The sequence below is a fragment of the Nyctibius grandis genome, chromosome 9, assembly GCF_013368605.1.
Source record: "Nyctibius grandis isolate bNycGra1 chromosome 9, bNycGra1.pri, whole genome shotgun sequence".
NCBI classification, from domain to species: domain Eukaryota; kingdom Metazoa; phylum Chordata; class Aves; order Nyctibiiformes; family Nyctibiidae; genus Nyctibius; species Nyctibius grandis.
In genome coordinates, this window is record NC_090666.1 from 34757773 (window position 1) to 34785548 (window position 27776).

At 39.8% G+C, this 27776-nt stretch overlaps 1 protein-coding gene across 1 annotated transcript in view; it reads right to left on the reverse strand.

Moving 5' to 3' along the window:
• Positions 1–481: 481 nt before the first annotated feature.
• Positions 482–27776, reverse strand: part of DPP10 (dipeptidyl peptidase like 10) — a 304433-nt gene continuing 277138 nt past the window's right edge. The window contains exons 17-26 of the mRNA XM_068407227.1: positions 23409–23456; positions 21201–21299; positions 21023–21092; positions 11403–11597; positions 9824–9878; positions 5495–5594; positions 4766–4824; positions 4611–4683; positions 2886–2959; positions 482–1397 (exon numbers count right to left, since the gene is read on the reverse strand). Coding sequence (XP_068263328.1) covers positions 1260–1397; positions 2886–2959; positions 4611–4683; positions 4766–4824; positions 5495–5594; positions 9824–9878; positions 11403–11597; positions 21023–21092; positions 21201–21299; positions 23409–23456 — 911 coding nt within the window. The 3' untranslated portion in view covers positions 482–1259. The remainder of the gene's footprint in view (positions 1398–2885; positions 2960–4610; positions 4684–4765; positions 4825–5494; positions 5595–9823; positions 9879–11402; positions 11598–21022; positions 21093–21200; positions 21300–23408; positions 23457–27776) is intronic.

The following is a 27776-nucleotide window of genomic DNA, read 5'->3' on the forward strand; positions in this document are numbered from 1 at the left end:
CAGATGTATGAGGGGCTCGTCCTCTGAATAAATAATAAAATTTAACTTGTCAGGAGCTTCCTTTGCCTTGAATGAAAAACACTTCATTTCTTTGTGATGCTGTTGAATCTAAATACTGTTGCAAGAGACTTAATGAGCAACCCTGGAATAAAAACTGATGGAGTTTTTAGCACAGCTATGTGGCCACCTTGATGAACATTAGAATTACATCTGAGACCGGATGGAAGAAAAGGAAGATGCGCTATACAAAATATGTCTTCATTTGAGGAGTAAAGTATTACTCAGTGGCATTATACATTGTTAATAAATTTTCTTTATCTGAAACTATAATTTAATATTTATGTATCTAATTTACATGTGACAAAGTAGCATATTCTAAAATTAGAGTGTAACTAGCAAACTATTAACTACTATAAACAATACCAAAACACAACTCAAACATATTTTAAGGAAACAATAGATACATTTTGGACTGGGGAAAGATTTCAATTGCAGATATTGTTTTAAATACAGCTGTTAACTATGTCTTGAAAAAAATTCTTCAAGCTCAGAAAGATTTTCTGCTTAGGGAGTCCTGGGTATACACATAAAGACCAAGAGTACACTACCAGAAAGCCTCTTATTGGTTACTAGTAGGTACAGTAATATAATAGTAGATGTTGAAATTGGGGAAAAAAAAATTTCAATATCAATGTTATATGATGCACTAGACAATATATCCCCTTTGAGCAGACACTAGAGAAAATATCGTGCCCTTTATTATCTCTGTGGTTTCTTATGTGTAATAGACAGCAAAAGAATTGCACTTATTGTAACATTACAGTAAAGTGTTAGATTGCAGCTCACCTTTTAAAATATTAGTGGCCATAATACTTATGATAGGTTGTGCATTATGCAAAGATGAATAAAGATGTGCATTTAAATTAAAAAACGAGCAACCACTTACAGAACCAACAGTGAGGCTTAACATAACAAACATGCACTAACCCTACACTTATGCAAAACTAAGTTCTTCCAGGAAACTGTAACCAACTGTTGACCTTCCACAAAGGTAAAGGTTTTGTCCCTTGGTAATATGTTTGGACTTTGTAGTCGAACTCCAGTTTATTAGCTCGTTGTCTGTAAATGTGCTGTTCCACTGTGATATCCTTTAGCTGCCCTTGAGCTTCTGCAGAATCTGCAATCTTACAGTCACTTTTATTTAAGGTTTTATTGAGCCGCAAAGTAAGTCCCCTTCGGTACTGCACAACTAGGCTTCCTTATTCATCCTCTTCAGGTTCCTGTGGTAAAATTGGTGCCTCCTCCTTTAAACAAGCACTAAAAAACCCAAGGATTGTGCTGTAAAGGTGATATTTGCTTTTCTCAGAAGCAATGTTATGACCTTCATCCGGGTAGATCTAGCAGAGGAGAAAGGAAAAAAAGTAAATAGTTTATAAAGGCTTCTCAAATATTTAGGGCTCTAATTTTCTTTCTCTGATCTTCAAAATGTTTTAGATGACAACAGGATGATAAACATTAGTTTTATGGCATCAAGGAAAGCTAATAAAACTCAAAGTAAAACTCATTCTCTTGGAATTTGAACTTATATAAAACAACCACTGCAGTGGGATCCGCAGAAGTGAAAAAATTTATATTCTCAGTTGCTGTACTTACAACAGTTTACTTAGCTGCCATTTTCAACAGTGTGTAGGCATCCAAATCCCATTAACGTCAATGAGGATTAATTACCTCATGCTTTTAGGGACCTCTCAATACCCCAGCTTCTAAGTGTTCAGTGAAAAGCCTTTTTATTCATATTTTTAACTACCTTCCTATCTTATCTAAAGCCCATAATCTCTCCTATGGTGGATGTGGGCATTTTTATCTCTTAACTCAAATTCCACTGGAAGTTTCTCCCAAGTGAGGCTGAACAAAAATTTGCAGGCTGAATGAAGGAATCCAGGCCACAGGGTTTAGGACGAAAGACTTGTGGTGGTCCAAGGCAAAAAGCCTCAGCTGCTTCCTCAAACTCAGGTTATCACAAGGTTGTATGAGAACGGTTCAATGGGGCTCTTCTGAGGGACCTCCGTCATTCCTGCTTCTTCCTCTCTTCACAGGCCTTCACATCATCTCAGGTGAAATCACAGGGACAGCTGGAACAGATCCTACTCCACTCAGATTTCACACGTAAGTGATGCCAACCCTCTTGTTACCACCTCCTCCCTGACACAAGCTCGCACACTTCAGTGGAAAGTACAGGTTTCCCTAAGGTTCAGTAAGGTCAAGGTTTACAATGTGTAACATCAGAGATAGTTGGAGGAGTGACCCAAAACCACATCATCTAAGATATTCAAGAAGGTTTAATGCAACCAGAACCCTCAGCCAGAAACAGCCACGTACTCCATGGTGGGTCCCGTGCAAGTCTGTACATCAGCAGCACGCCCTGCCCTGCTCTCCCCAGCCTGTCCCCCCACAGCACCCTCACCCTCTGTACAGCTATGGAGAGAGGGAACAGCACTCTCGCCTTTTAATAAATATAAATGTTGAAAATAAGGGGAAATCAGTTTCATGTGACCCAATACTCTTTTAGGTAAAAAGGGACTAAAGTAGTGATATCTCCATATTACAAGGAGTGCATATGGACCCTAAAGCACCTTGTACAGCATTGTAGGACAAACAGGTGGAAAAGAAAAGATGAGAGAGAGGAGAAAGAGCCCAGAAGAACAAGAAGATACATTTCTTGACATCCATACTAACAGTAAGGAAAGTGGGATTAAATGGAGTTCTAACTGCAAATTGGGGGAATACCGGTGCATTGTGGTAGGGAGGGTCCTCCTCAGGGAAGAAATAGCAATACGAGGTTAAATGTTGAACTATGTTTATAGGAAATGTCACATCTCGCATACCTGCATAGTGTAATTAACTCCAGCTTTTATTAGATGTTTAATTAGTTCCGCTGAATGCTGGAAGTGGACTTTAGCTGCAAGGACAATAACATTTGGATATTATTAGAAAAAGCTAAGCTAATTTGAAATGCTTATCTGTTAAACAGCTTTGACTGAAAACATTTCCAGTAATTACCGTATCTGAAGTTGACTGTCTTTCTGGTCAGAAGTGCACAGCCCCACCAGTAACAGTGACACAGGGTGTAAGAGCAGAGGTTTGGGAGAAGGAGCTGGAAGTCCCAAGTGAAGCCATGCTTCCCAGGCACTCCGTGAGGACTCCTCTCTCTACCCTTGATTTACACACACTGTAATAGTTTAGAGGTGTGTAAAACCATTCTATTTGAACATCGTGACAGTTTATAATTGCGCTAACGGAAAGCAGATTGGATTTTCTACTGCTTGCACAGGGTTATTAGAGCCCACACTTCTTTAGGTAATGGACTTTCTGCAACATATCAGTAACTTAATCTTTGTGTGGTAAAAACAGGCAACTTTATTACCATGTCCTAACCCTGCAGAGCTTAGGCTCCAAGCGGTCTGGGTGGTGTCACTAGATGTGATATTAAGGAAGGGCAGCAGGCAATCAGAGTCCTAGTCTTGAACACTGTATTGCTCAGACGTCTATCAGAGTCCCAATTCCCTCTAGCGACTAGTTCAGAGGGGTAGAAATTGCTGCTGCCTTTTACAATTAGCAAAGCCTGAGACCCTCATGCCTGCTCAGTCACCCAGTATATCTCCTCTGTTACTCTCCGCCCTGCTCTGGGAAGAAACACTGGACAGTGTTTGCATCCCTCTGATTGCACTTGGGATCCATAACACGGGTTTGACAAGTTATACCGGGGTGACAGGCTGGCGGGTGCCATCCCCACTGTGCCAACTGTGCATGTAGGCACCCTCACCTCAGCCCCTGTCAGTGTGAGGTACTTATCCCTCCAGACTGAGGAGTGAGAAACCTTGTATTATGCCCCATTCACCAGGAAAATGCCAGGGAAAGAAGCATGCATGTGAATCTGTACAGAGGAGCGTGCTGCAGCACTACAATTTGTGCCTGCATCAGAGGTCATTCTTTAGACCTACATCAGTTAAGAAAGTTCAGAAAAGTATACTGCAGTTAAATTTAAATCTGTAATTACAAATTATCTCAATTGACACATCTCATGATTCCATTTAAAGTGCTAGAACTTACTCTGTTTTACTCATTCTCTGTTTTAAAGTACTGCTGAAAGTATTGGTGCTATTAAAAGGTTCCCTACAGCTTCAGCTTCAGATGCTTTCGCACTACCTTATAATTAATTAGTTGAAAAGTTTAACTTCCCATTTGGTGCCGTACTTCACTAACTGTACTGATGATTCTTTCTTCAATTGCAGAATCTCTATGAATTCCAAATATCATTAAAAATGTATGTTGTTCTATTAATAATTAATATAATATCTTTCACTAGCAAGACAGCGGGCCACAAGATTTAAACAAATTAGAACATACAGCACCTAAAAGGTACAAATATTCAGCAAAGAAAAGCTTCATCAGTTTAGAATTAGAAGTGACAACTGAAATAAAATGAAAAATCCTATCAGAGGGATAATGAAACTAAAAACATACTTGCTAGGTGTGTGCCTAATCTGCCCGTGAATGCCTGCCTATTAAAAACTCTGACTCCAAATGTAATTGCATCTGTAAATACTTACTATCAGCTGTCCCATGAACTATTAGCAAATTCGCCTCTTTTAAACCATGAAGATTGTGTAATACGCTGGATGCCTAGCAAACAAACACAAAGGTGTAACTGAATTGCATTTTAAGAGTAAAACTCATTTTAAGTTACTTGTTTATGCTAACTTACCTGATAGGTATTTTCCTCTTTTGATGGAATACCAAGGTATCTTTCTGAAAAAGCTGATGCTGTGAAAGTAAAAACAAAGACTTGTGAATTCATCAAAATTACTTCTATTTTAAAACTCATCAGTTCTGACCTAGAGTCAGGAGAAACTATTTAAGCCATTAAGTCAACAAAGAGATATTAATTTAAAACCAGAATGTAACATTTAAAATAATTTTTAAATGGTTGAAAAAAACCCCACAAAAAAGCCAGATCATTGAAGTAACCTGGTCTGATTCCCTGTGTATCGCAGTCCACAGTCTACAGCCTGTGCCCAATACTTCACATACAGAACAAATACCCCGTGGTTGAATGACGACATGGTTGATATTGTAAGGAATTCACCACTAACCTTAAAAAATTCATTCCTATTAGAAGGCTTGATTCAGGCTGATATACCTAAAGGATCATAGGGATTGGGGTACCTGACTGAATTTCAGTGGGAAGTGGGAAATGGGAAACACAACTCCTTTGCAAAAATCAGTGGTGTTGATAATAATGTCTCTGTTGCATGTTTTGGTAAACTGTCCCAGTGTTAGAAGCCCTTCCATTTAAAGGAAAGAACAAGACAGTGAGGTGAAACCTAGTTGATACTGGTACATTATCTGCCCTTAGTTAAAATGAATAGTAGCTCCATGAAGAAAAGATGTTTTGAATAGGCTGTCACACAGGTGTAGGGCAGGGAATACTCACCGTACAACTTCATATCTGTAACTGGTGCCACTACAGCTCCGCACTTGAAGAGCCGTTCACTGGATTTCAGGATCATTGATGTAATGTAGCCACCGTATCCCTAACAATGGAAATGATACTGAGATTTTTGTTTATTCATTTCTTTTTAGCAACAATAAAGTTCAAGGCCATTGTGCTAATCTGATGGTACCATTTTACAGTATGTATTTATATCTGCAAGAATTGCTTTTAAAGGAAATGCAAACCTAAAGCTAAGAGTGAATAAAGATCTCATATGGCCTGGTCATGATCTTTAAACCGTGCAATTAATAATAATGAGTATATTTTAATTTAAGCTCCATAATGCTATCATGGCAGACTAGCCTATAATTAGTAAAAGATTTGAAAATTAGAGAAAGAAACAAAACAAAACAAAAAACAAAGGTAAGGCTTTTGGGAACATGGCCTAGACAGGAAGATTTGTACTCGGTTTTTAATAGATTTAATGTAGATATTTGCTAATTAGAAGGATACACTAAGCATTTTGCTGACATGACAGACAGTATGGGTATGGGGGAAACTGACTGCAGTATGTCCTCCCTGACACTTAAACCTTCACAGACTGAATTCTATTGCTATTAAAGAGGTTTCTGCTACAGCATTGTCAAATATCCCACAGAGACGTACAGATCCTGCAGTGCTTTGCAGAAATAAAAGCTCTATGTGCCCACATTGCTCGATCTTATGCTAATCTCTGGATGCACTTTCTGGCCCCAAGAGCACCCATCAGGCGGATGTCTTACGAAGCAGGGAGCCCAGGTGGCATGAAGAGGCTGGGAGAGATGGGGCAGAGGAGGAGGAGCTCTCTCCTTGCCTCACCACATCTATCTCTCCTTATGGCACGTCTCTTCATCATCTCCTCTGCAAAGCTTATAATACACCTCCCTGGGAAGAGTTGTGACACAAAAGAGAGTCATAAAAGCTTTGCTTCGCATGAAAATGTGAAAGCTTTAATTGAGACCACAGATTTCTTTGGAATGACACTGGCAATCCGTATCTGCACACCTATAATCATTCTAGACCCACAGAAAATGAAATTTCGAATTGTGGAGTCTGGGATAAGTGATTTTCTCATATGTTATGGGCTCTTCAAATTTCTCTATTTGCCATCTTTGTTTTCCCTTTTTCATCAGTGCTGGAAAATTGATTTTTGCAGGTATTTTTTTTGTTGTTGTTGTTGTTTTGTGTTTGGCACAACACACTTCAGAAAGAAGAAATTACCCCATGGCAGGGGAAAGAAGAAATCTAAAACACCAGCTAACTCAAAAAAAAAAGAATATTGTGTGTTAAATGCTCACAGAATTTTCTCATGGACTTTTGTGAATCCTGCCTGCTCCTGTTTTTTATGTCTAAATATTTAATGAATAGATTACTTGTCTGGGAGAACCGGAATATTCAAAAATCCTTTAACCTTAGTTAAGAAAAATAAGCAAAGAGGTGTGTTCTTTGGAATCAACCTATAGTAAATGCAAACAGACACACTAAAGGAAAAACAGAATAAGAGCTGGATTTTCAAGGGAGCGTGAGGAACTCAGTTATCCCTTTCCCATAGAAATTCCAGCCCAGGAAGCCAAGAGCTGCCCAGAATTGTCCATGTGCAGGAGTAGATTTCACCTAAGAACTTCTGAGTTGGCACTGGTAACTTGTGTAATTCAATTTGTTTAAGAGAATAGCAACTTTCCTCTGCCTCTGGGTTCTGTACTTTTGCTTTGTTTAGTATTCTCTTTGTGTCTTTCCCAGTAGCTCCAGAGCACAATTTTAATCCTAGGATAGCTATTCCCAGGTTATATATTATTTATGCCACGTATTCATTAGAGCTTGGTTTATTCTCTTGGGAATTTCTTTCCTTTGTGCTTGTGCCCTTGCTTCCAGCCAGGCTTTCCAGGACAAAAACATTACACAGTGAGATCACATTTTCAGAAGCGCTTCACAACAACGACACAGAAAACAGTTCACATGTCCTAATGCAAAGATATACGGTGCCTCATTCATCGGCTGGATTTCTGTGGTTACAACCCAATTGCTGTGTTTTCAAGAAGCTGGTTGGCTGTGAAGTTGCAACTTATTTTCAAGCTCTACTTCCATAAATAAAAATGCAAACTACACGGAAACACAATTTGCTGTCCAACAGTTCAGAAAGGCCCTTGGATCATGGATCACTTGGGCTTGTACCCCTCACAGAGATAAGCACGATGGCATTGGCAGACTGCCTGGCACTCAGTAGGTATTTTCCACGCTGTGCCATTCTGGACAGTCTTGTTACTCTTGCACCTAGTTTACATCACAGATTGCCACAAGAATTTTATTTCTGTGTAGTTCTAAAACCTCTTGAAGAGCTCTCTCACACTGTGCATGAGTCCACTTTATGAGATCAGCATTAAGAAATTCCAAAATCATCTTATTTTAAGCAAAGTGCATATTTACTATTTCCACCAGTAAGCCCAATTTAATGCACAGAAATAAAAAAAAAATTCCTATTGCATTGTTGTATATAGTAAAAAGGAAATAAGTTTTAAAGAAGATTTTTAATCGACTGTAAAATAAGCAGAGTGGAGGAAGATACAATTAACCCTAAGAAGCTGTTAAATAGATTTTTTCCCCCTAATACTAAACCTGACTTTTAAATTTTATGAATTTTTGTTTGACAGTAGAAAACAACTCTGAGAGGTAAACTTGGAAAGGGTAAATTTCCCTGAATTCAAAGCAGCGCTGAAGCTCATCGAGTTTCCCAGTTTTCGCTCTTTGCTTTCTCACATTTCTACTTTTAATTCCTCACTCTTTCTTTCAGAAATCAAATGGAGGAACATCATCATGGATAATATTTTGTGAAAGAAAAAAAATTTTGAGGGTAGCCTTTAGCAGATATGTAAAACCTTGTCTACATGTATGCTCTATGGTAACTGTCTCATCATGTCACTGTTGGGAAACAAGATAATGCCGAATCTCCTATACAAAATGAGTGGAATTTTCAAGTTGCATTGAAAAGAATTTCTGAGGTCAGAAACAAGTGAGCAATTTGGGGTGCTTAGTGTGTTTTCATTGCAGAAATAACATTTTCAGACACTTGTGGGAAGAGGATATGAGGAAGTGTAGACGTTTATATGTATGTGTTCTTTCACTTGCATTGGTAACAGGCACTAAAACCTCAATAGAAATGTGTGCCACGATCGTCTGGTGGATGGAATCAGCCCTACTTATACATCCTTGGCTGAAAAATCTCTGGCTGCTGCCCTACAAACCAAATACTGTTTCCAATGCTACTGATATTGTTGCAACGATAGTTTCTTTAGCTCAAGGAGTGTGGCACGAGCTCAGATCTTTGAGGAAGGTCATATTCACATGGAATGCTAATAATAGTCAGTGCTTCTTCTTCACTACACTTCACAAACAGTAACTAGTCCCCAAAATGCTGCCAACAGTAGTTAGTATCAATATCCTCATCTCACATTCAGACAGAGACACACAGGTTAAATGCCTTGCCCGAGGCCATGCGACAAGGCACTAGCAGAGTGGGGATGGGAACTAAGGGGTTACATAGTGGAACTCATGCCGCTCTTACAACTGATGTTTGGGGGGCTTGTCTAGGTATGCAACCATGGTTTGTTGTTACTTTGAGGTCAAAGGCACAAAACATCTTCATTTTTAAGGTAACAAAAAAAAAAGATGCATATGCTAGTTTGCAGAAGCAGCAGCAATTATGTGGTGTTTCTAATTGCTGTTTTTTAATAGACATCAGTAAAATGCTATTTAGTTTGTTATCAAAGGTTAAGCCTTTGCCTTGTTCTGTCTCATGCTAGAGGCACCAACATGCCACGCAGTGAAGCCAGCTGACAAAACAGCAGCAGCGACATTTCTAGCAGATGGCACAAAAAGGAAGTTGTTGACAGTACCACAGGGCTGTACCTCAGCTAACTTCAAGGGTCAGTAAGACATTCAGATATAAAAGTTGTATTAGAAGGCCACTGTCAATTTAACTGCAGCCCAAATGTAAAAGTGTAAGAAACAAGCTGTCACAAAATCTATGCCCTTATTAAAAATTCCTAATGAAAGCTGATAACTACTTTCTCCTGCAGATTCTGAAACACAAATACTGCAGTAGCATAAAACTGATCTGACTGATCTCAAATATCCATTTGGAGAAAAAAATAATATATAGAACATACAGTAAAATATGGCAGTTTTTTCCGCTCTTTTAATAACTGGAATTGTTTTAGGAAAATAGATAAATATATTCATTTATGAACTGATAGTATTTTCTTAAAGAATACACGCTGCTATTTTGCACATTACCTTTCCAAATATACTCAGTCTCTTAGGATCAATGAAGGGCTGTTTCAACAGTGATCTGCAAGAAAAAAAAGGGGTGTTTTACTCTGGTAAAGTAAAATGGGTAATTTTACTTGTTGAACCTAGTATGTAAAGAAAATTATCTGTACAGTAAGGAATTACCATACATGTGTATCAGGTAGAAGAACAAATTACACTAATAAAAGTATTATTGCACTGGGAAATGTGATTTGCTTTCTAATTCCTTCTCTATATGGCAAACAGTTGGTGTTGGACTCATCTCACCTAACTTTAGGTAGCTGAATTTAAGCATCTTGTCTAAATTGCCCACTTACATCTGCTCTTCAGTTAGAGGAGAGAAGAGAGACACCCTCAAACAGCCGTTCTTCCCACCCATGTAGGAAGCCTCTCTCAGCCTGGGGAGAATCACTCTCCAGAAATGCCAGGATTTTCCACTGACCAGAGCTTAAATGACTGGCTTTGACCAGGTGCCTAGTTTTTTGACAGCTAAAGGAAGGTAAGATGAATGCAACTTCTTGCATTGATATAACTATCCAAATAATTAATTCTCTCATCAAGGCCATTAATCAGCAATGGTGAATTTTATACAGAAAAGACAGATTAACTTGAGGGCAAAATCCAACTGCTTTTGAGGAGACAAAACCAGCCACAGTACCTCCTCTCAGCCAACGGCACACTCCCTTTTTTCTATGCAGTGCATCCAAAGAGAGGCCAGATGTAATTAATATTTGAGCAGAGGACTCAGATCTCAAAGCACAGCATATGGCCTGCTTCTGATGGATGGATGCAAAATAATTCGCTCTGCATTCACACACAGCCCATTCCTGACCAACATGAACACTAGGAGCCCTATTGCTCAGGTATGTCATGTCAGAGACAGTTGCCTACCCATGCAATGGTTGAAACATCAACCCCTTTCAAGAAGAAAATAAAATCTGGCTTAAAATCTGTTTTTCCTTGAGAATCTCTAGAAAAAGTCCATCCAGACCTAGCCATTTTGACATGCACACCCTTAGTGAAGATTGTTGTCAAAGCCATGTGTGATTACTCCACAGAGGGAAATGACTCTCTCTGCAGCCGGTGGATTTCTATCAGTCTAAGAATGATAATGCAAATGAGACATAACAGGCATTTGACCAAATTTTACTCTCATTTACACCACTTTTGTCCGATTACTCCAGAACTCTGTAGTGGAAATTAGAGCAGCATCCTATTGTATAGGCCTAAAATATTGTAACACAAATGCATTAACGTGCGCTGCAAGAAATCTTCCTAAGGAATATAGACAAATACGCATTAGCTCAGATGACATATTTAGAAGATGTCATGGAAGGACAACTGTACCACGAGAAGCACTGACACAAAAAGCAAACACCTCTTTGACCTTTAATTTGCTGTTTGTAATGAAAAGATTACTGTTTCAAAATTTGCAACTGCATTAAAAATAAACATTAACAGTATTCACTATGCAAAGAAAACATTCTGGGCAGTTTCAGTTAAAAATGCTCATTTGTCAAGGTGGAAGCAGGGTAAAAGAGGATAAAAGTTTGCACATACGTACTCTACGGCTGCTATTTGGTCCTTCACTTCCACGGATCCTAAGTGTCGGTGGACCTCCTGTAGAATCTTAAGGCCTTGAAATCCACTCCCTCTGCCATCAAATCGAGCTACGATGACATTATCAGAGTTGACAAGCACTGAGTCCCAGTCAATGTGAAACTTATCTGTAACCAACTGGCTGCCTGGAGCTTCATCACTGCAAATACCAACACACCAGACACAAACGAAGACTATTGACAATGTGATGCACTTTGCCGTTCTCCGATATTTTATTTAACCTAGATGGCAGAGTTCAGTCGGTTATGCAATCCTGTTGAATTATTGTCACTTCTGTCAATACCATCACATTAGCTAGTGCTGGTATCCCTGCAGCCGTAGTAAGCAAAATAATCTCTTTAACTTTATAACCACAATGTTGCAGTGTTGCCAATACTTGAATATTCTTTATAGAAAGAAACAAAAAACTAAAGCACGTAGTGCTGCTTACAGGTTAATAAAGCGAGCAAAAAAAAACCTGAATCACTAATGTCTAGCTCAGTTCTGAGAAGGTTCATGTAGAATTTGTTAAGTCACACTAAATAGATAAAAAGTTAAATTAATTCAGTACCCTGATTAGGGTTTTGTACGATATATAACACTGATAAGAAGGATGTCATCTTAGGAAAAAAAAAATAATTGCATTATTGTATCTTTGAATAGATTTTTTTGAAATACGGTACAAAGATGACTAAAGTACACATTGGAGAAAATTATATTTTCTCCATCTAAATTCACAGCAAGAAATGGATGCAGGACGGAGTGATAAGTTTTTTATGACCAAAAAAAAAAAAGGTGGTTTACAGCAGAAAAGGTGGAATAGAATGGCAGAATGCAGTTTCTAGAGGTACAATAAGCATTTTCCATTGAAGCAAATTATATACTATTTTCCTTCCAAAGAAAATAAAATGTCAGTTTTAAAAGGGAAGCTTGTCATTATTTTTCCCCTAAGGTAAACACAGAAAAAGAAAGCAGGCTACCATGAAGTTGTACAAAATGCAAAATACCTCTATGCAGGCTGAATCTGCCAGTTGAATGCAAATTAAAATGTAACAGTGTCTGTGCTGGCTGTATGGAAATTAGATTGGACAGTGTCTGTGGGAATATCCTGTCTAAGGTGAAAGAAAGATGAAGACAGAAATTATTATTTTGCCAAAGAGACTTATATAAACCTGCAGGGAGGAAAGAGAGATAAAAATCTCCTACAATAACTACTGTCTTACATGTACAATAATGTGCTGATTCAGTATCTGATTTTGGCTGTGGATAACACAGACCACCTTCAAGGTAATCACTCTATTAATTAGCAAGCATATGATGAATACATGTGTTCTCAAATTCAGTCAGATCTACCTATGTAGCTGCTATATCACGCACTGAAATCAGGAGTACTTGGTTATAGACTCAGTCTCAATGTTATGCTCGATTCACCATTATCTCGTGCATCAAGTTTATACTTGGCTTTATAAAAAGAAAGGAAGGGCATTGTTTTGTTTGCTTAATCAATTTGGTTGTGATTACACTAACTGCTAACAACGCAGAGCAACGAATTTGGAAATACTGATTGTCAAGTGAACTGTGCAGAAAACACACGTTTCAGAAGTATATTATCATTATAATTTACAATAAGAGCAGGAGCAGAACAATTCTTTCAATTTCTGCTTATTGTACACAGCAAGGTTATCAGAAGCACTCCACGTTGACATCGGTATTTTCACAGAGCTTTTACCACTACTTCCAATAGTAGCAGCCTCAGACCAGTTATAATTATTTTTTTAAAGCTCTTGCAACTTTCCACAGTAAGATAATATCTCAGAAATGTCCCTGTCTGGCTAGGTATCTTTCCAACAGTTTAATGCACCCCACACAAGTGAAAATATCATAAGTCAGCCTGCTTCCCCCCCACCTAACATAAGAACAAAACAAATACAGTGTTTGCATTTGTTTTATACATGTTATATATCCAGGCTACATATGCATATGTGTGTGTGATATATATATATATATATATATATATACAATGTTATATCTCCAGATACTTGGGAACAGAGGAAGAACTGTTACATTTGTAAGCCTTTCTCTATATCAGAAAGTGTTTAAAACGAAAAAGGGTTTTAAATGAAAGATAATACCCTCAGATAATTTCATCTGTTAAGAAAGGAACAACAGACAGAACCTCAGCAAGGTTCTCAGTGGGTGAGAACTGGCAGTGATGTTTTCCCAAGCTCCTTCTCTGGAGGGCACAGCTGGGCTACTTTTAGGCTCAGAATTTAAACAGTATATGTCTGCCATCCCTGCATGATGGGTATTTGACATATTGCTTTTGGAAGCAATTTTCCAGTGACTAATTTATTTCAAGAATGTCCATATAAGTAGTCTGTGACAGGCATGAAAGCCATTTCCATTGAGGTACATGTCAAAATACCCATTAGCATCAAAAGGTCTCTTTACTCTTCAGCTGCTACTATAAAATGATACTGATTATCTGAGGTGTGCTTCTGTCCTCCACAGAGACAGCACATATTCTATGCACCATTTAGGCCTCACTTTTAACCTTTTAAATGGGGCTTCTGCAAGGTATTAATCCTTTATGCAAGCTTCAACATCACCCTGAGGGCTCTGTAACAAAGCAAGTTTGCTACTACTGTGCAATAATAGATGCACAGCCTGATTTGTGAAGTTTGTCCTGGGATTACAGCTATCTCAAAGGTCTGTTTTTGTTTTACGCTCATCACTACCTACAGCCTAATTACATTAACTACTGTTCAGTGGTACTCTCTTCATAGAATTACTTCTTGACCTCACTAGTAAGCCTGGAAGAAAGTCCGTGTCACTTATGCTTGGGTGTAATACAAACGCAGAAGCCTTCTTCCCACCTGACTATGGATGGCCATAAGGGAACCGTGGACTAGCCAAAGCACTACAGGAAAATCAAAGCCAGCACCAAAAGGGCTACGTGAAGCTACATGCTCTTCAACATCCCTCAAGGGTTCCTTAAGGAGCATCATCTCCGGAGTCAAACAACAAGAGCAGAATGATTCATATGAAGAATATGACTAATTCTTCCCGAATCATTTTTTTTTTCTTTGTAAGTGTCAGCACTTGCACTTTCCCTTTTTTATTTTTGCTCCTAACTTTCAAGGTTCAGAGCTGCCTAGTGTGTGTCTTTGACAGCGACTACACTCAGATTATGAGTCCACCGTGGCAGCGCAACTGCTGATGACTCGAGCATACTACTGAAATTCACCATTGAGGTACCATTTAAATAGACAGAAGCCATCAATAATACACCAATATCATTGACCTTAGTGGGTAATTTGTACGCTTCTTGCAAGGCAGTCACATACATCTCAGACTGTCTGGAAAAGGGGAAGCTCATCGTAAGTTCATATATTGCTGAAAAGAGAAGTAGCTGTTCTTTCAGATTCTACAACCAAAAGCTTAAATTAAAGTCTGTTCATGACTTGAGTTACAGCCTACAGGGGATAATATAGTGTTAGCAGAGAGGCTGTTGCTGCTGTACTCTGAGCAATACTCTGCCACTCTGCTATCACGAGTGCAGCAAAATTTGTTCCAGGTTTTGCACCACTTAAAAACTAAGTGGCAAGATTTTAAATAGGAATTTCAGAAGTTACAGGGCTGACCAAGCAGGGGGGGAAACAATTTTAAAAGATACATGGCAAATAACTGTTATCATCAATGCTTAACTTCCAGTACACGTCTTTCTATTTCTGCAAAACAGTGGATTTGATGCAGCATATGGAAAAGGTAACGTCATAGCGAATATGTGACAAACACTGCAACTCAGAGGATAAAATCTATGCAGAGAAATATCACTGATAAAAGTCATCTTTTGCCTATGGTGGAACTAGGTGGGGAAAGAAGACCATTTTGCAAAACTGTTGTAATAGAAAAATCCGCTTCATTTTCAGATTTCATGAGCATCTCTTTCACAAGCATCAGCTTTCAAGCACACCCATCATTACTGCTCAAAAATCATGGAACCTGAATAGCCTCAAACATGGAGGACAGAAAATTCCAAATGTTTTGTCTCTGTTCATATACCCTGTTTAGATATAGCAGACTGCAACTAGAAAAAGATAGTGTGTTTACAACTCCTCCCTGCAGATATGGCCAAACAAATTGAAACATATCACCAGAAGTGATTCCATTACTTGGGTAGAATCATGTGATAGACAGGACTGAAGCAGACAGTATGGTACAAAAAATGAAATTGTTATTCTTAAAATATCTTTCCGAAACCCTTGAGGCTTTGAAAATCCAATTTTGAGAACAAGAGATGTAACACTGTCCTGTGTCATCAGAAAAGGAAGGGAAGTTTTGAACCTCCTTGTCTTTTTCTAAGAAAGATTAAATGAGCATTTTATTCACATAGTAAGATATGTACTGCTGTGGGGGAAGCAGGAAAGGGGCTCAACTATTCTGCAAGCCTTTTTTGAGGACAATACTGAAGAGAAAGGGAGAGAGCAGGTCCATCACTGCCCACAGCATCAGCACCACTACCACAAATGAAACAGTTGGAGCAACCCTCCAGTCCATCCATCTTTTAGCCTAAGCTAAATGAATTTTCCCTCTGGGCCTTGAAAAATATTACAAAGTTCAAAGAATGGGGAAGAAAATCTAAAAGAGTAAAAAAGAAAAGCCTCTCCATCAAATATTGTGATGGAACAGAAACACAACAGAGCAGTAAAATACTGCCACGCTCGGCAAAGGCAGGATGAATACAGGCGCTAGATGGATGGCTTGCCAAGCCATTAGTGAATCATTCACATGACTTAGGGAACCCCAAAAAAGTAAACTTTGCAGCTGTTTTACAGAGAAAGACCTGGCCAAGCAAAAAGGCCTTCAGGGATGTCCTCCTCACAAGCATACTGTTAAGTAGTGGAATCCACCACATATTTTTACACTTCACCATGCAGGTAAGCACCATTCCTTGACTTGAAACAACTGCCAGTTAAGATGAGTAACATCCTTTACAGCAAATGAAAGGTACACAAGACAGCTAGTAATACACAAAGTGTTACCGTACATCAGATCTCGAGTATTTCCCAATATTTGCATTATGCCTCTCTACATTTCTTCTAGTCTTCTAGTGAGTTACTCACAAAGCTTTAAAGAAAAAAAAAAAAAAAAAAATCTTCTCTTCCAACCCTACTGTCTTATCTTGCTATCAGTCCCAAAAGTGTATTAACTGAAGGCATAAACAGGTTTGATTGCCTGTGCAAGGCCTAAAACCTTCATTTCAGTAACAGGTGAAGTGATTCCTGTTTATTACCAAAATATAAGAAAACAAGTAAACAAACAAATAAACAGAAACCTCTTGGCAACAATTCACTGTTACTTCAGTGAATACCTGTTGTTTTTTCCCCCCTCAAAGATCAGAACAATCTCTCAACTGATTCAGTTTTAAAATATCCACTTACATATTGGACAATTTTAAATGGCGTTAAATAATAAATGCTGACATTTAAGACACATTATCTACAGATTTTGAAGGAATGAGGTTAATTATGTTCAAGAAAAAATAAAGAATGATTATCACCTCTCATTTTATTATCCAGATTAAATGCCAGAATCTTTACTTAATCATTTCCTGTGTATTATCAAGGAGTGTATCTTCCAACTTTTTTAATGAGTAAGGTGAACCATAATGAGAAAATCAAGGATCTGAAATTTAAACTTTGATCTTAATTATACAGAAAAGAGATGATAATCATTCTTTCAAGCAATTACTGTACACCTCTCTAATCTATAGCTACACTGTATGTATTATATCAGAGGGAAACTGAGTGTGAAATGTATTAGTGGTTTAGGAGAACAAAAGGAAGAAAGGAAAGTGTTATAATCTATTTAGCATTTTATGGCCTATGCATCACAATTCTGGAAAGAAAAATAGTGCTAGCCGGACATAACTGGTTTCTATACAAGACCTATCTGTTACACAGTCCAGCCATACAGAGGTCATAAATTTTAACATAGCAATACAATGATCTTCTATTTGAGTGTTGCAGCATGCTTTGCAACTGCTAATGGATGAACCTGCACAAAATCCTTATGATGAAGGTTACAGGATATTCAGGGCCTGGTACTTAAGTTGAGCTTGTGTCCACGTGGAGCTGTACTGAGTTCGCACACAAGTTTCAGACCAGGACCAGAATCCACTGGTACAGGCTCCCCTCCAGGATTCAGCTTTAACACTTAGAGACCTGGGTGCCACATGCTGGGAGTTCAAATTTATCTGTAGGCACCCTTGCATGAATACAGGAGCCTTATTATAGTCATGGACCTTTGATACGGCTATTAGCTTTCAGTGATTTGAAAAAAATTTACCGAATAATACCAAACTTCCTCCCCTTTATCCATTTCCAACTTTTGTTATCGCAACTGTAACCCTATTGATTCAGAGAACACATTAACACCACATAGAAGCTGCTGCTGAAAATTCACAGTAAAATTATGAACCCAAACCACCAAAAGCCCACTTTATTCTGAGCCAGTGAAACTAGTCACCAGTGCAAAAACCCTGCAGAGCCAACACCACACAGGCAAACCAGATCCTGACAAAATGTATGACACAGGGAAGATCAACCTTCACCAGAGGCTTGGGGTGACCGTGAAGCAATCACTGTAGCCAAACAGCCAGTCAGAGCCTGTTAGATCTTATACGCCATACTTACCCTCCAGCTTAGGGGACAAAGCCCATATGCACTTAGAAGCTTATATGCACTTAACTAGGCATTTAATTTGCCCTGCAGACATATTAGGTGAATTTCAGGTTTAAATTAACGTTCTCTTTTTGTCACCTTCCTTCCTTCACTCCCTCTCTTTTTCTTAAGTCCTTGTCAAATTGAAGTGTTACTAAGATGGAAAGCAAAAGCCACTTCATATCTGCTAATACTTCACTTTTCCAGATACGTATATCTTCTCTTTACATACATCTAAGTGTATGTTGCCTCGATCAAGATGTTATATAGAGCATCCTTTCCAAAAAATGGATATACAACTAAACCAACATTCTTACCAAGGACATTGGCAAGCATTCTTTTTCGAACTTTCAGTAGCTGGAAGATAATGATAATTGTATTATAGCTGAGGATACAAGCAAGAATGCAGGTGCAGCTGAACAATATGTAAGACAGCAGCGCTTGTCATCAGCCGCTAATGCAATTCCCGTCAAACCCTTCAAGGAGTAGGAACAGGGTGTTCCTGTTCAGTCAGTCCCAACTGTACCACTCTGGGACTCAGGAAAGTCAAATATCTGGGAAGTGATACCATATATACAACTAATCAGTGTTTCCTGTAAAAGCTACATGTTCTTCTTGGACCTGAATACTTACTTTTTTTTTTTTCTTTTGAAAGTAGTACTTCTGATAATGAAATAAACCTTAAGATGTCAATTTGGAGTTGTGTGGGTCAACAAATCACCCTCTGCATGCACACGGATTTCCAATTGTTCTTTCTCAAGAGCTAGGCAGAATTTATTAGGCTCCGATAATCATCCCACAAGGGAACCTCCCATAACTTCAGTGACAGTTTTCAGTTTTATCTCTCATTTGGGGACATCTTTAAGTCAAAAAAGGATTGCTGGCAACCTTAGTTTAAAGTCTGCAAAAAGCAGCTGAAGAAGTATAACTTCTTTCTCTTCTAGGGAAGATGGGGACACAACACATGCAACATTACAAGAGCCAGGATAGATTTCAAATTTTCAGTTTCATACTTACATTAGCATATAGAGTTTCCTAAAAATAACTCCTGCTAAAGCTAACGTTGAGAATGCAGTATTGCAAAGGTAAGGATCTGACTAAAAAGAAGCAAAGTCTCCATATTATAAATGTAGATACCACAATGTGGATTCGTAAGTGGATGAGTTTCCTTTTTATCCCACATAATAAAAAATAAAACAATTATAAAACATATCCATACATTGTGACTTGGCCACATTATTCGCTCACTGGGTACTGACAACTTTTGTAAGTTTAAATTCAGACCCTCAATACTGTTCTCAGTTATTTCAGTTCTTGATATTTAAAAACATTTCCTAATAGTGTTTCCTTAGCCTTTTTTTTCCTTTTCCTCTCATTTTTGGCCTTGGCCTTCTCCACGTTTCTGATCCTTCCCTCCTGTCTTCTCTGGGTTCTACATAAGTATATAACCTCATATTCTACCATAACTGTACGTGGCAAATTATGGATTTACTAGGATAATTGAAAAGGAAAGCGTTACACTGCTAACACCTTAGTGTTTCCTTATTCTCAGAAAAAAAGAATAAGCACAAGCGTGTGCAGCTCCCTGTAACGCTGCTCATGTCAATTCACAGAGGCAGTTTGCCTTTGGCACACCTAGAAGAGCTGCTTAAAATATAATCATGCTTCAAGATCATGCTAGCAAATACTGCAAAGATAAAATAACCCATGTCCTGTTTCTGCACAAGAAAAGAAAAATGTGTTCATGGACCACTTAAAGCAGAAAGCCTCCACAGCTGCAGACAAATACAACTGAAAAACCTGACTTTTAAACACAAACCGGACTTAGAAATAAGCAGGTTTTTTTATGCTCTCTGTCCTGTTATCTAAGAACCGATCTGAGTAGAGGAATTTGGGATCACTCAGCAGCTCAAGCTTGTAAATTTGACCTCACATGCAACAATATGATCTCTGCTGTCACTAAGGGGAGGTCTACTCCAGGTAATACAACTCCGCTAATGTGGTATTTTCATGAATTTAGCAGCGCGCTTCCACATCTGTGTTAGCAGAATTCACATAATTTCCTTCCAAATGGGGCTGGAAGAAGACCTGTAGGTATAAGAAAGCTCTCTATACCCACGGCAGACCCATGCTGAGCAACGAATGATGCCCTGAGCTGGCTGTCACCACTCTTCCTGGGTAAGATGCAGGTATGCTCATCACTGCTCTCTTCTCTGCTATACATTCTGTAGACATGCAACTTGAAAGCTGATTGTCTCTGAGAGAAATACACAGACTAATTCTTTTCAAAAGAACAGCGCAGGTTGCCAGGGGGTACCTCCTTTCTCCCATAGAGGTTTTCTACAAACAGACTTTGGATCATGCTGCCTATAATGCTGTCAGCCATTGATGCTCAAAAGTAATTTTTTCTTCTTTCCAGTGTTACAAAAAGCAATTTTGCTTTATGCATCTTAACTGAGCCCCTCTTGCAAGCTCTACCCATTTCTATCAGGGATAAAACAGAAAAAAAAGGAGCACATGCTCTGAATGAGATCCTCTGTGTGTAGGGATCAGTATGGGTCCAGGAAAGACTGCAGAACTACTCACAGCTACACCATCAGAGGGCCAGTGCTTCATGTATATAAAAGTGCAATGAAGCAGAGCTAGGTTTGAAAGAGCTAGCTCTAAAAACCCCAGGCATCTCTACCAGATAGTACCTATAACAAAATCTTTCTGAGAACAAGCCTTTTGATTTATCAACTCAAATCCATGAGGTAATATTCCTTCACAAGGTAAAAAAATATATATTCCTATTACAGAGTTAAATGCTTTCTGTGAAGCACTTTTTAATTATTTTGAGTGATTCTGCACAGATACTTACATTATTAATAGAAGGGCATACTGGTTTCGATCCATGAAATCTTTTGGCAGTGACAACTGTAAAGGGAGTTCTTTTAAGAAAAGAGCAAAACATTAAAGGCTGGTAGTTACATAGATGAAAAACAGTAACATTGTAACAAAGCTTTTGGTTTGTTAAAATAACATTTTGCCAAATTTACCATAATCCTCAATGTGAAGCATTTTAATTTCAGTTCTGGAATTCTTTTTCTTAAAAACAGCTTCTTTCAACACAGCATTATCTTCCAAAATATAAAACTCTGTAGAAAACAGGAAGAAAGAGGAAGTTGAAAGGTACGGAGAATCATCACATCAGAGATAAATCAAGATTCAAAAAAATTAAAGAAAGAGAGACAAATGTGCAATGATGTCTTGTAAATGACTTCCTTCTGTAAATACTTTTTTTATAATGCAACTGCTTTGCAATTCAGGAACTGAGCAATCAGCTTAATTCAAAACATATACATCTATTCCATTTTCTGGCTTTAGTAGGCTTTGGTTTTTGTTAAGCACTAACAATGAAATCGCTGATGAACAACATGAATACTAGTATCCCTGACAAATACTAACAGCAGCTGTTACAGGGAAAGGCTAGTCTGCTGGGCAATATCCTAAGCCTCAGGCACGCACATTTTTCAAGCTACTTATTCAAAGCCAATATTTAGCTAGCACAGCTCTACCTGATCACGGCATGTCCTTCTCTGTCTTCTGCACTTCAATCAAAAGCAAGATTTCAGTTTGGTTTAAAGATGCAGACAGATTTGAAGCAATCCTTTTGCACATGAAAGAATGATTAATTAGTTCTTCTTTTTTCTTTTCTTTTTTCACTTAAATTACCAATCTTGCTTCCAAAATGTAGATTTTTTTAATTAAACAATAAACCCGGCACATAGGGCCAAAACGGGTAATCTAAGGAGAATGTTTTTTCTGGGCAGTCAACCAAAATGATATAATTATAGTCTGAGGATGGAATAATTGAAGTAATCCTTAATCATTCTTTTATGAATTGAAGAGGATAATCTAATCTTGCACTGAAACATTAATGGTAAATTATCTCTTTTATTATTTGGTTACTTATTGTTACAACAAACAATGTTCCTCTATCCTGACTTGCTTTGTTTTGCTCTAAGATGCTGTACATAAATCTCTTTTATAATAATTCACTATCAACAGTATTTTAGATATAAGTAATAAAGAGTGGAAGTCTACCTTCACAGAACTGAGTGGCTCTACAGAAATCAATGAATTTGCTTTGAGCAGTAATAGCTACCCCTTATTGAGTTGGATAAAACTCCCTCCCCTTGGTGTGCTACAGCACTCAACTTTGCAAATACTATCAACAGTGACATTGAAAAAAAAAAGAGAGGAAAAAAGGAAGCCAAAGTGCAGACATTAATTAACACTTGATAGCATGATACTATTGATCAGTACGCTACTTCAACATGCAATGTTAGGTCCATTGTTATGGCTGAATAGTGGCTGGCCCGTGACAAAAGGGATGCAGACAAATACAGTTCAGGACTTTTGGATTCTGGGAAAAATTCTGGGGATAATCTATTGAATGAAAATAGAATAGGTAAGGATTTGTTTAGTGGTTTTGAATTGGAAAGATGTCCCCTTTCCTTAATCCACACCTTCATGCTATGTGGAGCCGCAGTGGAATTGGAGGTAGCAGAGTTGTTACCTCTACTGCACCAGAGAAATACCTGAGGAAAATTCTGCTGCTGAAGGACAGTTTTCCATTACAAAGCACCTCAAGCAGCCAGAAAACAGCAACAGATTTGGTGTCATACACAGAAAGCAATGAGTAAAACTTGAAAATCAGTAAAACTTGAAAAAAAGCCTTTATTATTTGATTTGCCATCATTGAAAAGTCAGTGGAGTTGCTCTGATTTGAGAAATGTAAGAGAAGAACTAAGTTCATCGTATATAGGTCAGATTCTATGATCAATTGTCCAAAGACTATACCTTACTTCAAGATAATTGGATTGTAACTTTGAAAACATCTCTAAAAATACAGAAGGTGTATTGTAATGGCAGCATAATTTACATAGAGAGTGAAATGGATGAGGACCAACCTGCCATCTAATTAACTCAGGCTTAAACAGAAGATGAACGCTATGCATTTAGTATAAAACATATCCAGGGAGTTTTAGTCTTTTGATTAACTTCGCCCCTTATCATTTGCAGATGTGGATGTTGCGAAAAGATAATTAATAGAACTTTATATGAATAAGCCACCTTTTAATTTAATTTACTGGTAAGTACCTTTCCCCTCCCCCATGCACCCCCAGGACGATAATAAAATATTCCATAATTTTCCATTCCAAAATATTCCATTCCATTCCTATTCCATAAGGAATACTCACTTGCAGTGTTACTTGTACTGTGCACGCTGACAACTGGAACGCCTGGCCCTGTTTTGAGGGGAGAAGAAAAACAGAGGAAGCATAGGGTAGTTAGTACTCAGTATTTCAGTCAATAACAAAGAATGAGAACACCAGTGAGCACATAAAGCCACATCCTGGAAGCCCCGTACACACGCTTCCCTTCAAACACAGCAGTAACTCCACTGGTGTCTCTTGGGAAGGACCAACAGAGTGTGACACGGAGACTGCCTTCTGCTTGTTCAGCAAGCAGTCTAGACCCCTGCACCTAGAAGGAGCTTTTTTTTTAATCTCCATTTTTTAGCTAGAAGCGAAGAATAAAAAAATTAAAGAGGCATTTGATGGCACTGTCTAAAATCCAGCGGTTTGACATTCAGAAACGGTAACTTTAGGTTGACTGGGAAGTGAATTAATGATAATATTCACTTATGCTTTCTATGGAAAAGCTACAGAGGTGTTGAAAAATTATCACACACTTCATTTAATTATCTGTTTAAGAAGCTCCTGTGGTACCTCAGCTCTGGAAGATCAAGAGCATCATGGTTAAATCTAGGTGTAATGTAATCTAATTTTATTTCACAGAATCACAGAATGTTAGGGATTGGAAGGGACCTCGAAAGATCATCTAGTCCAATCCCCCTGCTGGAGCAGGATTGCCTAGACCATATCACACAGGAACGCGTCCAGGCGGGTTTTGAATGTCTCCAGAGAAGGAGACTCCACAACCTCTCTGGGCAGCCTGTTCCAGTGTTCAGTCACCCTCACCGTAAAGAAGTTTTTCCTCAAATTTAAGTGGAACCTCCTGTGCTCCAGCTTGCACCCATTGCCCCTTGTCCTGTCAAGGGATGTCACTGAGAAGAGCCTGGCTCCATCCTCATGACACTTGCCCTTTACATATTTATAAACATTAATGAGGTCACCCCTCAGTCTCCTCTTCTCTAAGCTAAAGAGACCCAGCTCCCTCAGCCTCTCCTCATAAGGGAGATGTTCCACCCCCTTAATCATCTTCGTGGCTCTGCGCTGGACTCTCTCTAGCAGTTCCCTGTCCTTCTTGAACTGAGGGGCCCAGAACTGGACACAATACTCCAGATGCGGCCTCACCAGGGCAGAGTAGAGGGGGAGGAGAACCTCTCTCGACCTGCTGACCACGCCCCTTCTAATACACCCCAGGATGCCATTGGCCTTCTTGGCCACAAGGGCACACTGCTGGCTCATGGTCATCCTGTTGTCCACTAGGACCCCCAGGTCCCTTTCCCCTACGCTGCTCTCCAACAGCTCTGTCCCCAACTTGTACTGGTACATGGGGTTGTTCTTGCCCAGATGCAGGACTCTACACTTGCCCTTGTTATATTTCATTAAATTTCTCCCCGCCCAACTCTCCAGCCTGTCCAGGTCTCTCTGAATGGCTGCGCAGCCTTCCGGCACATCAGCCACTCCTCCCAGTTTTGTGTCATCAGCGAACTTGCTGACAGCGCACTCTAATCCCTCATCCAAGTCATTAATGAATATATTGAATAGAACTGGTCCCAGAACCGACCCTTGCGGAACTCCGCTAGACACAGACCTCCAACTGGACTCTGTCCCGCTGACCACTACTCTCTGGCTTCTTTCCTTCAGCCAGTTCACAATCCACCTCACTACCCGATCATCCAGACCACACTTCCCCAGTTTAGCTGCGAGGATGCTGTGGGAGACCGTGTCAAACGCTTTACTGAAATCGAGATAGACTACATCCACAGCTTTACCATCATCTATCCACCGGGTAACATCCTCGTAAAAGGCTATCAAGTTGGTTGAGCAAGACTTCCCGTTGGTGAAGCCATGCTGAGTGCCCCTAATGATCCTCTTATCCTTCATATGCCTAGAGACAGCACCAAGGACAAGTTGTTCCATTACCTTTCCATGGATGGAGGTGAGGCTGACCGGTCTATAGTTACCCGGGTCCTCCTTCTTGCCCTTTTTGAAGACTGGAGTGACATTCGCTTTCCTCCAGTCCTCAGGCACCCCTCCCATTGCCCACAACTTAGTAAAGATGATGGAGAGCAATGACTTCCGCCAGCTCCCTCAGCACCCACGGGTGCATCCCATCAGGGCCCATGGATTTATGGACATCCAGGTTGCTTAATTGGTCCCTGACCCAGCCCTCATCAACCAAGACAGATTCCTCCTCTATCCTGACTTCTTCTGAGGCCTCAGGGGTCCGGGGCTCCTCAGGACAGCCTCCAACAGTATAGACAGAGGCAAAGAAGGCATTCAGTAACTCCGCCTTCTTTTTATCCTCTGTCTCCAGGACCCCCACCTCATTCATCAGTGGGCCTACATTGCCTCTAGTGTTGGCTTTACCTGCAATGTATTTGAAGAAGCCCTTTCTGTTGTCCTTGACCTCTCTTGCAAGGTTTAATTCCAAGGAGGCCTTAGCTTTCCTACTTGCCTCCCTACATCCTCTGACAACAGACTTATACTCCTCCCAAGTGGCCAGCCCCTCCTTCCACGATCTGTACACCCTCTTCTTCCACTTGAGTTTGCCCAGCAGTTCCCTGTTCAACCATGCAGGTCTCCTGGTACCCTTCCTTGACTTCCTACCTGTTGGGATGCTCTGATCTTGAGCTCGGAAGAAGCAGTCCTTGAATGCTAACCAACTATCTTGGGCCCCCTTACCTTCTAGTACCCTGTCCCATGGGATTTCCCCTAGCAATTGCCTGAAAAGGCCAAAGTTGGCCCTCCTGAAGTTCAGGGTTGTGATTCTGCTAGCTATTCTGTTCCTGCCACATGAGATCCTGAACTCTACCATCTCATGGTCGCTACAACCAAGGCTGCCCTCAACCTTCACCTCTTCAACCAGACCCTCCTTGTTAGTGAGGATCAGATCCAGCAGCGCTCCTCTCCTAGTTGGCTCATCCACCATTTGCATCAGAAAGTTATCATCAACGCACTGGAGGAACCTCCTGGACTGGGGATGGCTGGCTGAGTAGGCCTTCCAGCAAATATCAGGGTAGTTGAAATCCCCCACAACAACCAGGCCCTGTAATTGCGAGACTGCTCTCAGCTGCCTGTAGAAGGCCTCATCACCCTCCTCATCCTGATCAGGTGGCCTGTAATAGACACCCACAACAGTATCACCCCTGCCAGCCTGCCCCTTAATTCGCACCCACAAACTCTCAACTCGCTCCTGATCCGCCTCTGGACAGAACTCAATACATTCTAGCTGCTCACTCACATAAAGAGCAACTCCACCACCTCTCCTTAGCGGCCTGTCTTTCCTGAACAGGACATAGCCATCCATGACCACATTCCAGTCATGCGAGGCGTCCCACCAAGTCTCTGTAATTGCCACTAGATCATAGCCCCCCGACCGAACATGGATTTCTAACTCCTCCTGCTTATTCCCCATGCTGCGTGCATTGGTGTACAGGCATTTCAGGGAGCGAGCTGGGCACACCGATTTCATCCCAGATTCACCCCCTGATTTCACCCCAGGGGGATGGGGGGCCTCCTGGTCTACCTCAACACTAGAGCGTTGCCCCAGTGGTGCAAGCCCAGCTACCACCCCATCCCCCTTCATTTCATGGTAATGTCAGATACTATATTTTTACTGTACCACTGAGAAACCAAAAGCACCAAGAATAATTCTCCAGGTTAGTAAGTACTGTGCAAATGCAAAAGATGGCATGTGAAACTGGAGTGACCAAACATTCAGGATACTCAGAAGCGTAGCTCAGATTGCTGTCCCTGCTCTGAGGACTCCCACTAGTGTAAACTTGCAAAAGAAAATGTTGTGTTCCCACCTCCAACATGGGATTTGTACATTGGAAACAGTTTGATCTCAGTGAGACAGGAGTTTGAATTACATGCAGACAGTCACTATTGGGCTAGGAAGGATGATGCAGAAAAGCTGAAGTCCCCGAGGACCCCATGGCTGATGAAGGCATGGACCCTCTGAAATTAGGAGTTCAGACTCGCCTTTTTTGGAGGAAAAAAGATTCCCTTTGGGAGTAGATCAGTGACAGAGGTTAATTTATGTGTTTTGAGTCATCCTGAGGAGGTTGTCTCTCTCAATTAATTATGGCATGAGCCTAGGGAAACTTAAATACCTGAAATAAATAGCGTGATGCCATTCACAGACTCTGACAGCCTCCACTGAAGATTTTTATCAATTTCATTCTTTGCCTCAAGGGAGACTATTGACAAAAATCTTACAGGTAGACTGCTGACAAATCAAAGCTTTCTGCCTTAGGTCTTCAAAAGATAATTTCTTCAGTTGTCTCTTTCTCTTTGTTTTGTTCTTCCAGCTCCTTTTCCTTCTTCTGAATTTGTCATTTTGCCTTGAATTCTGTTTTAAGACAGACAGTT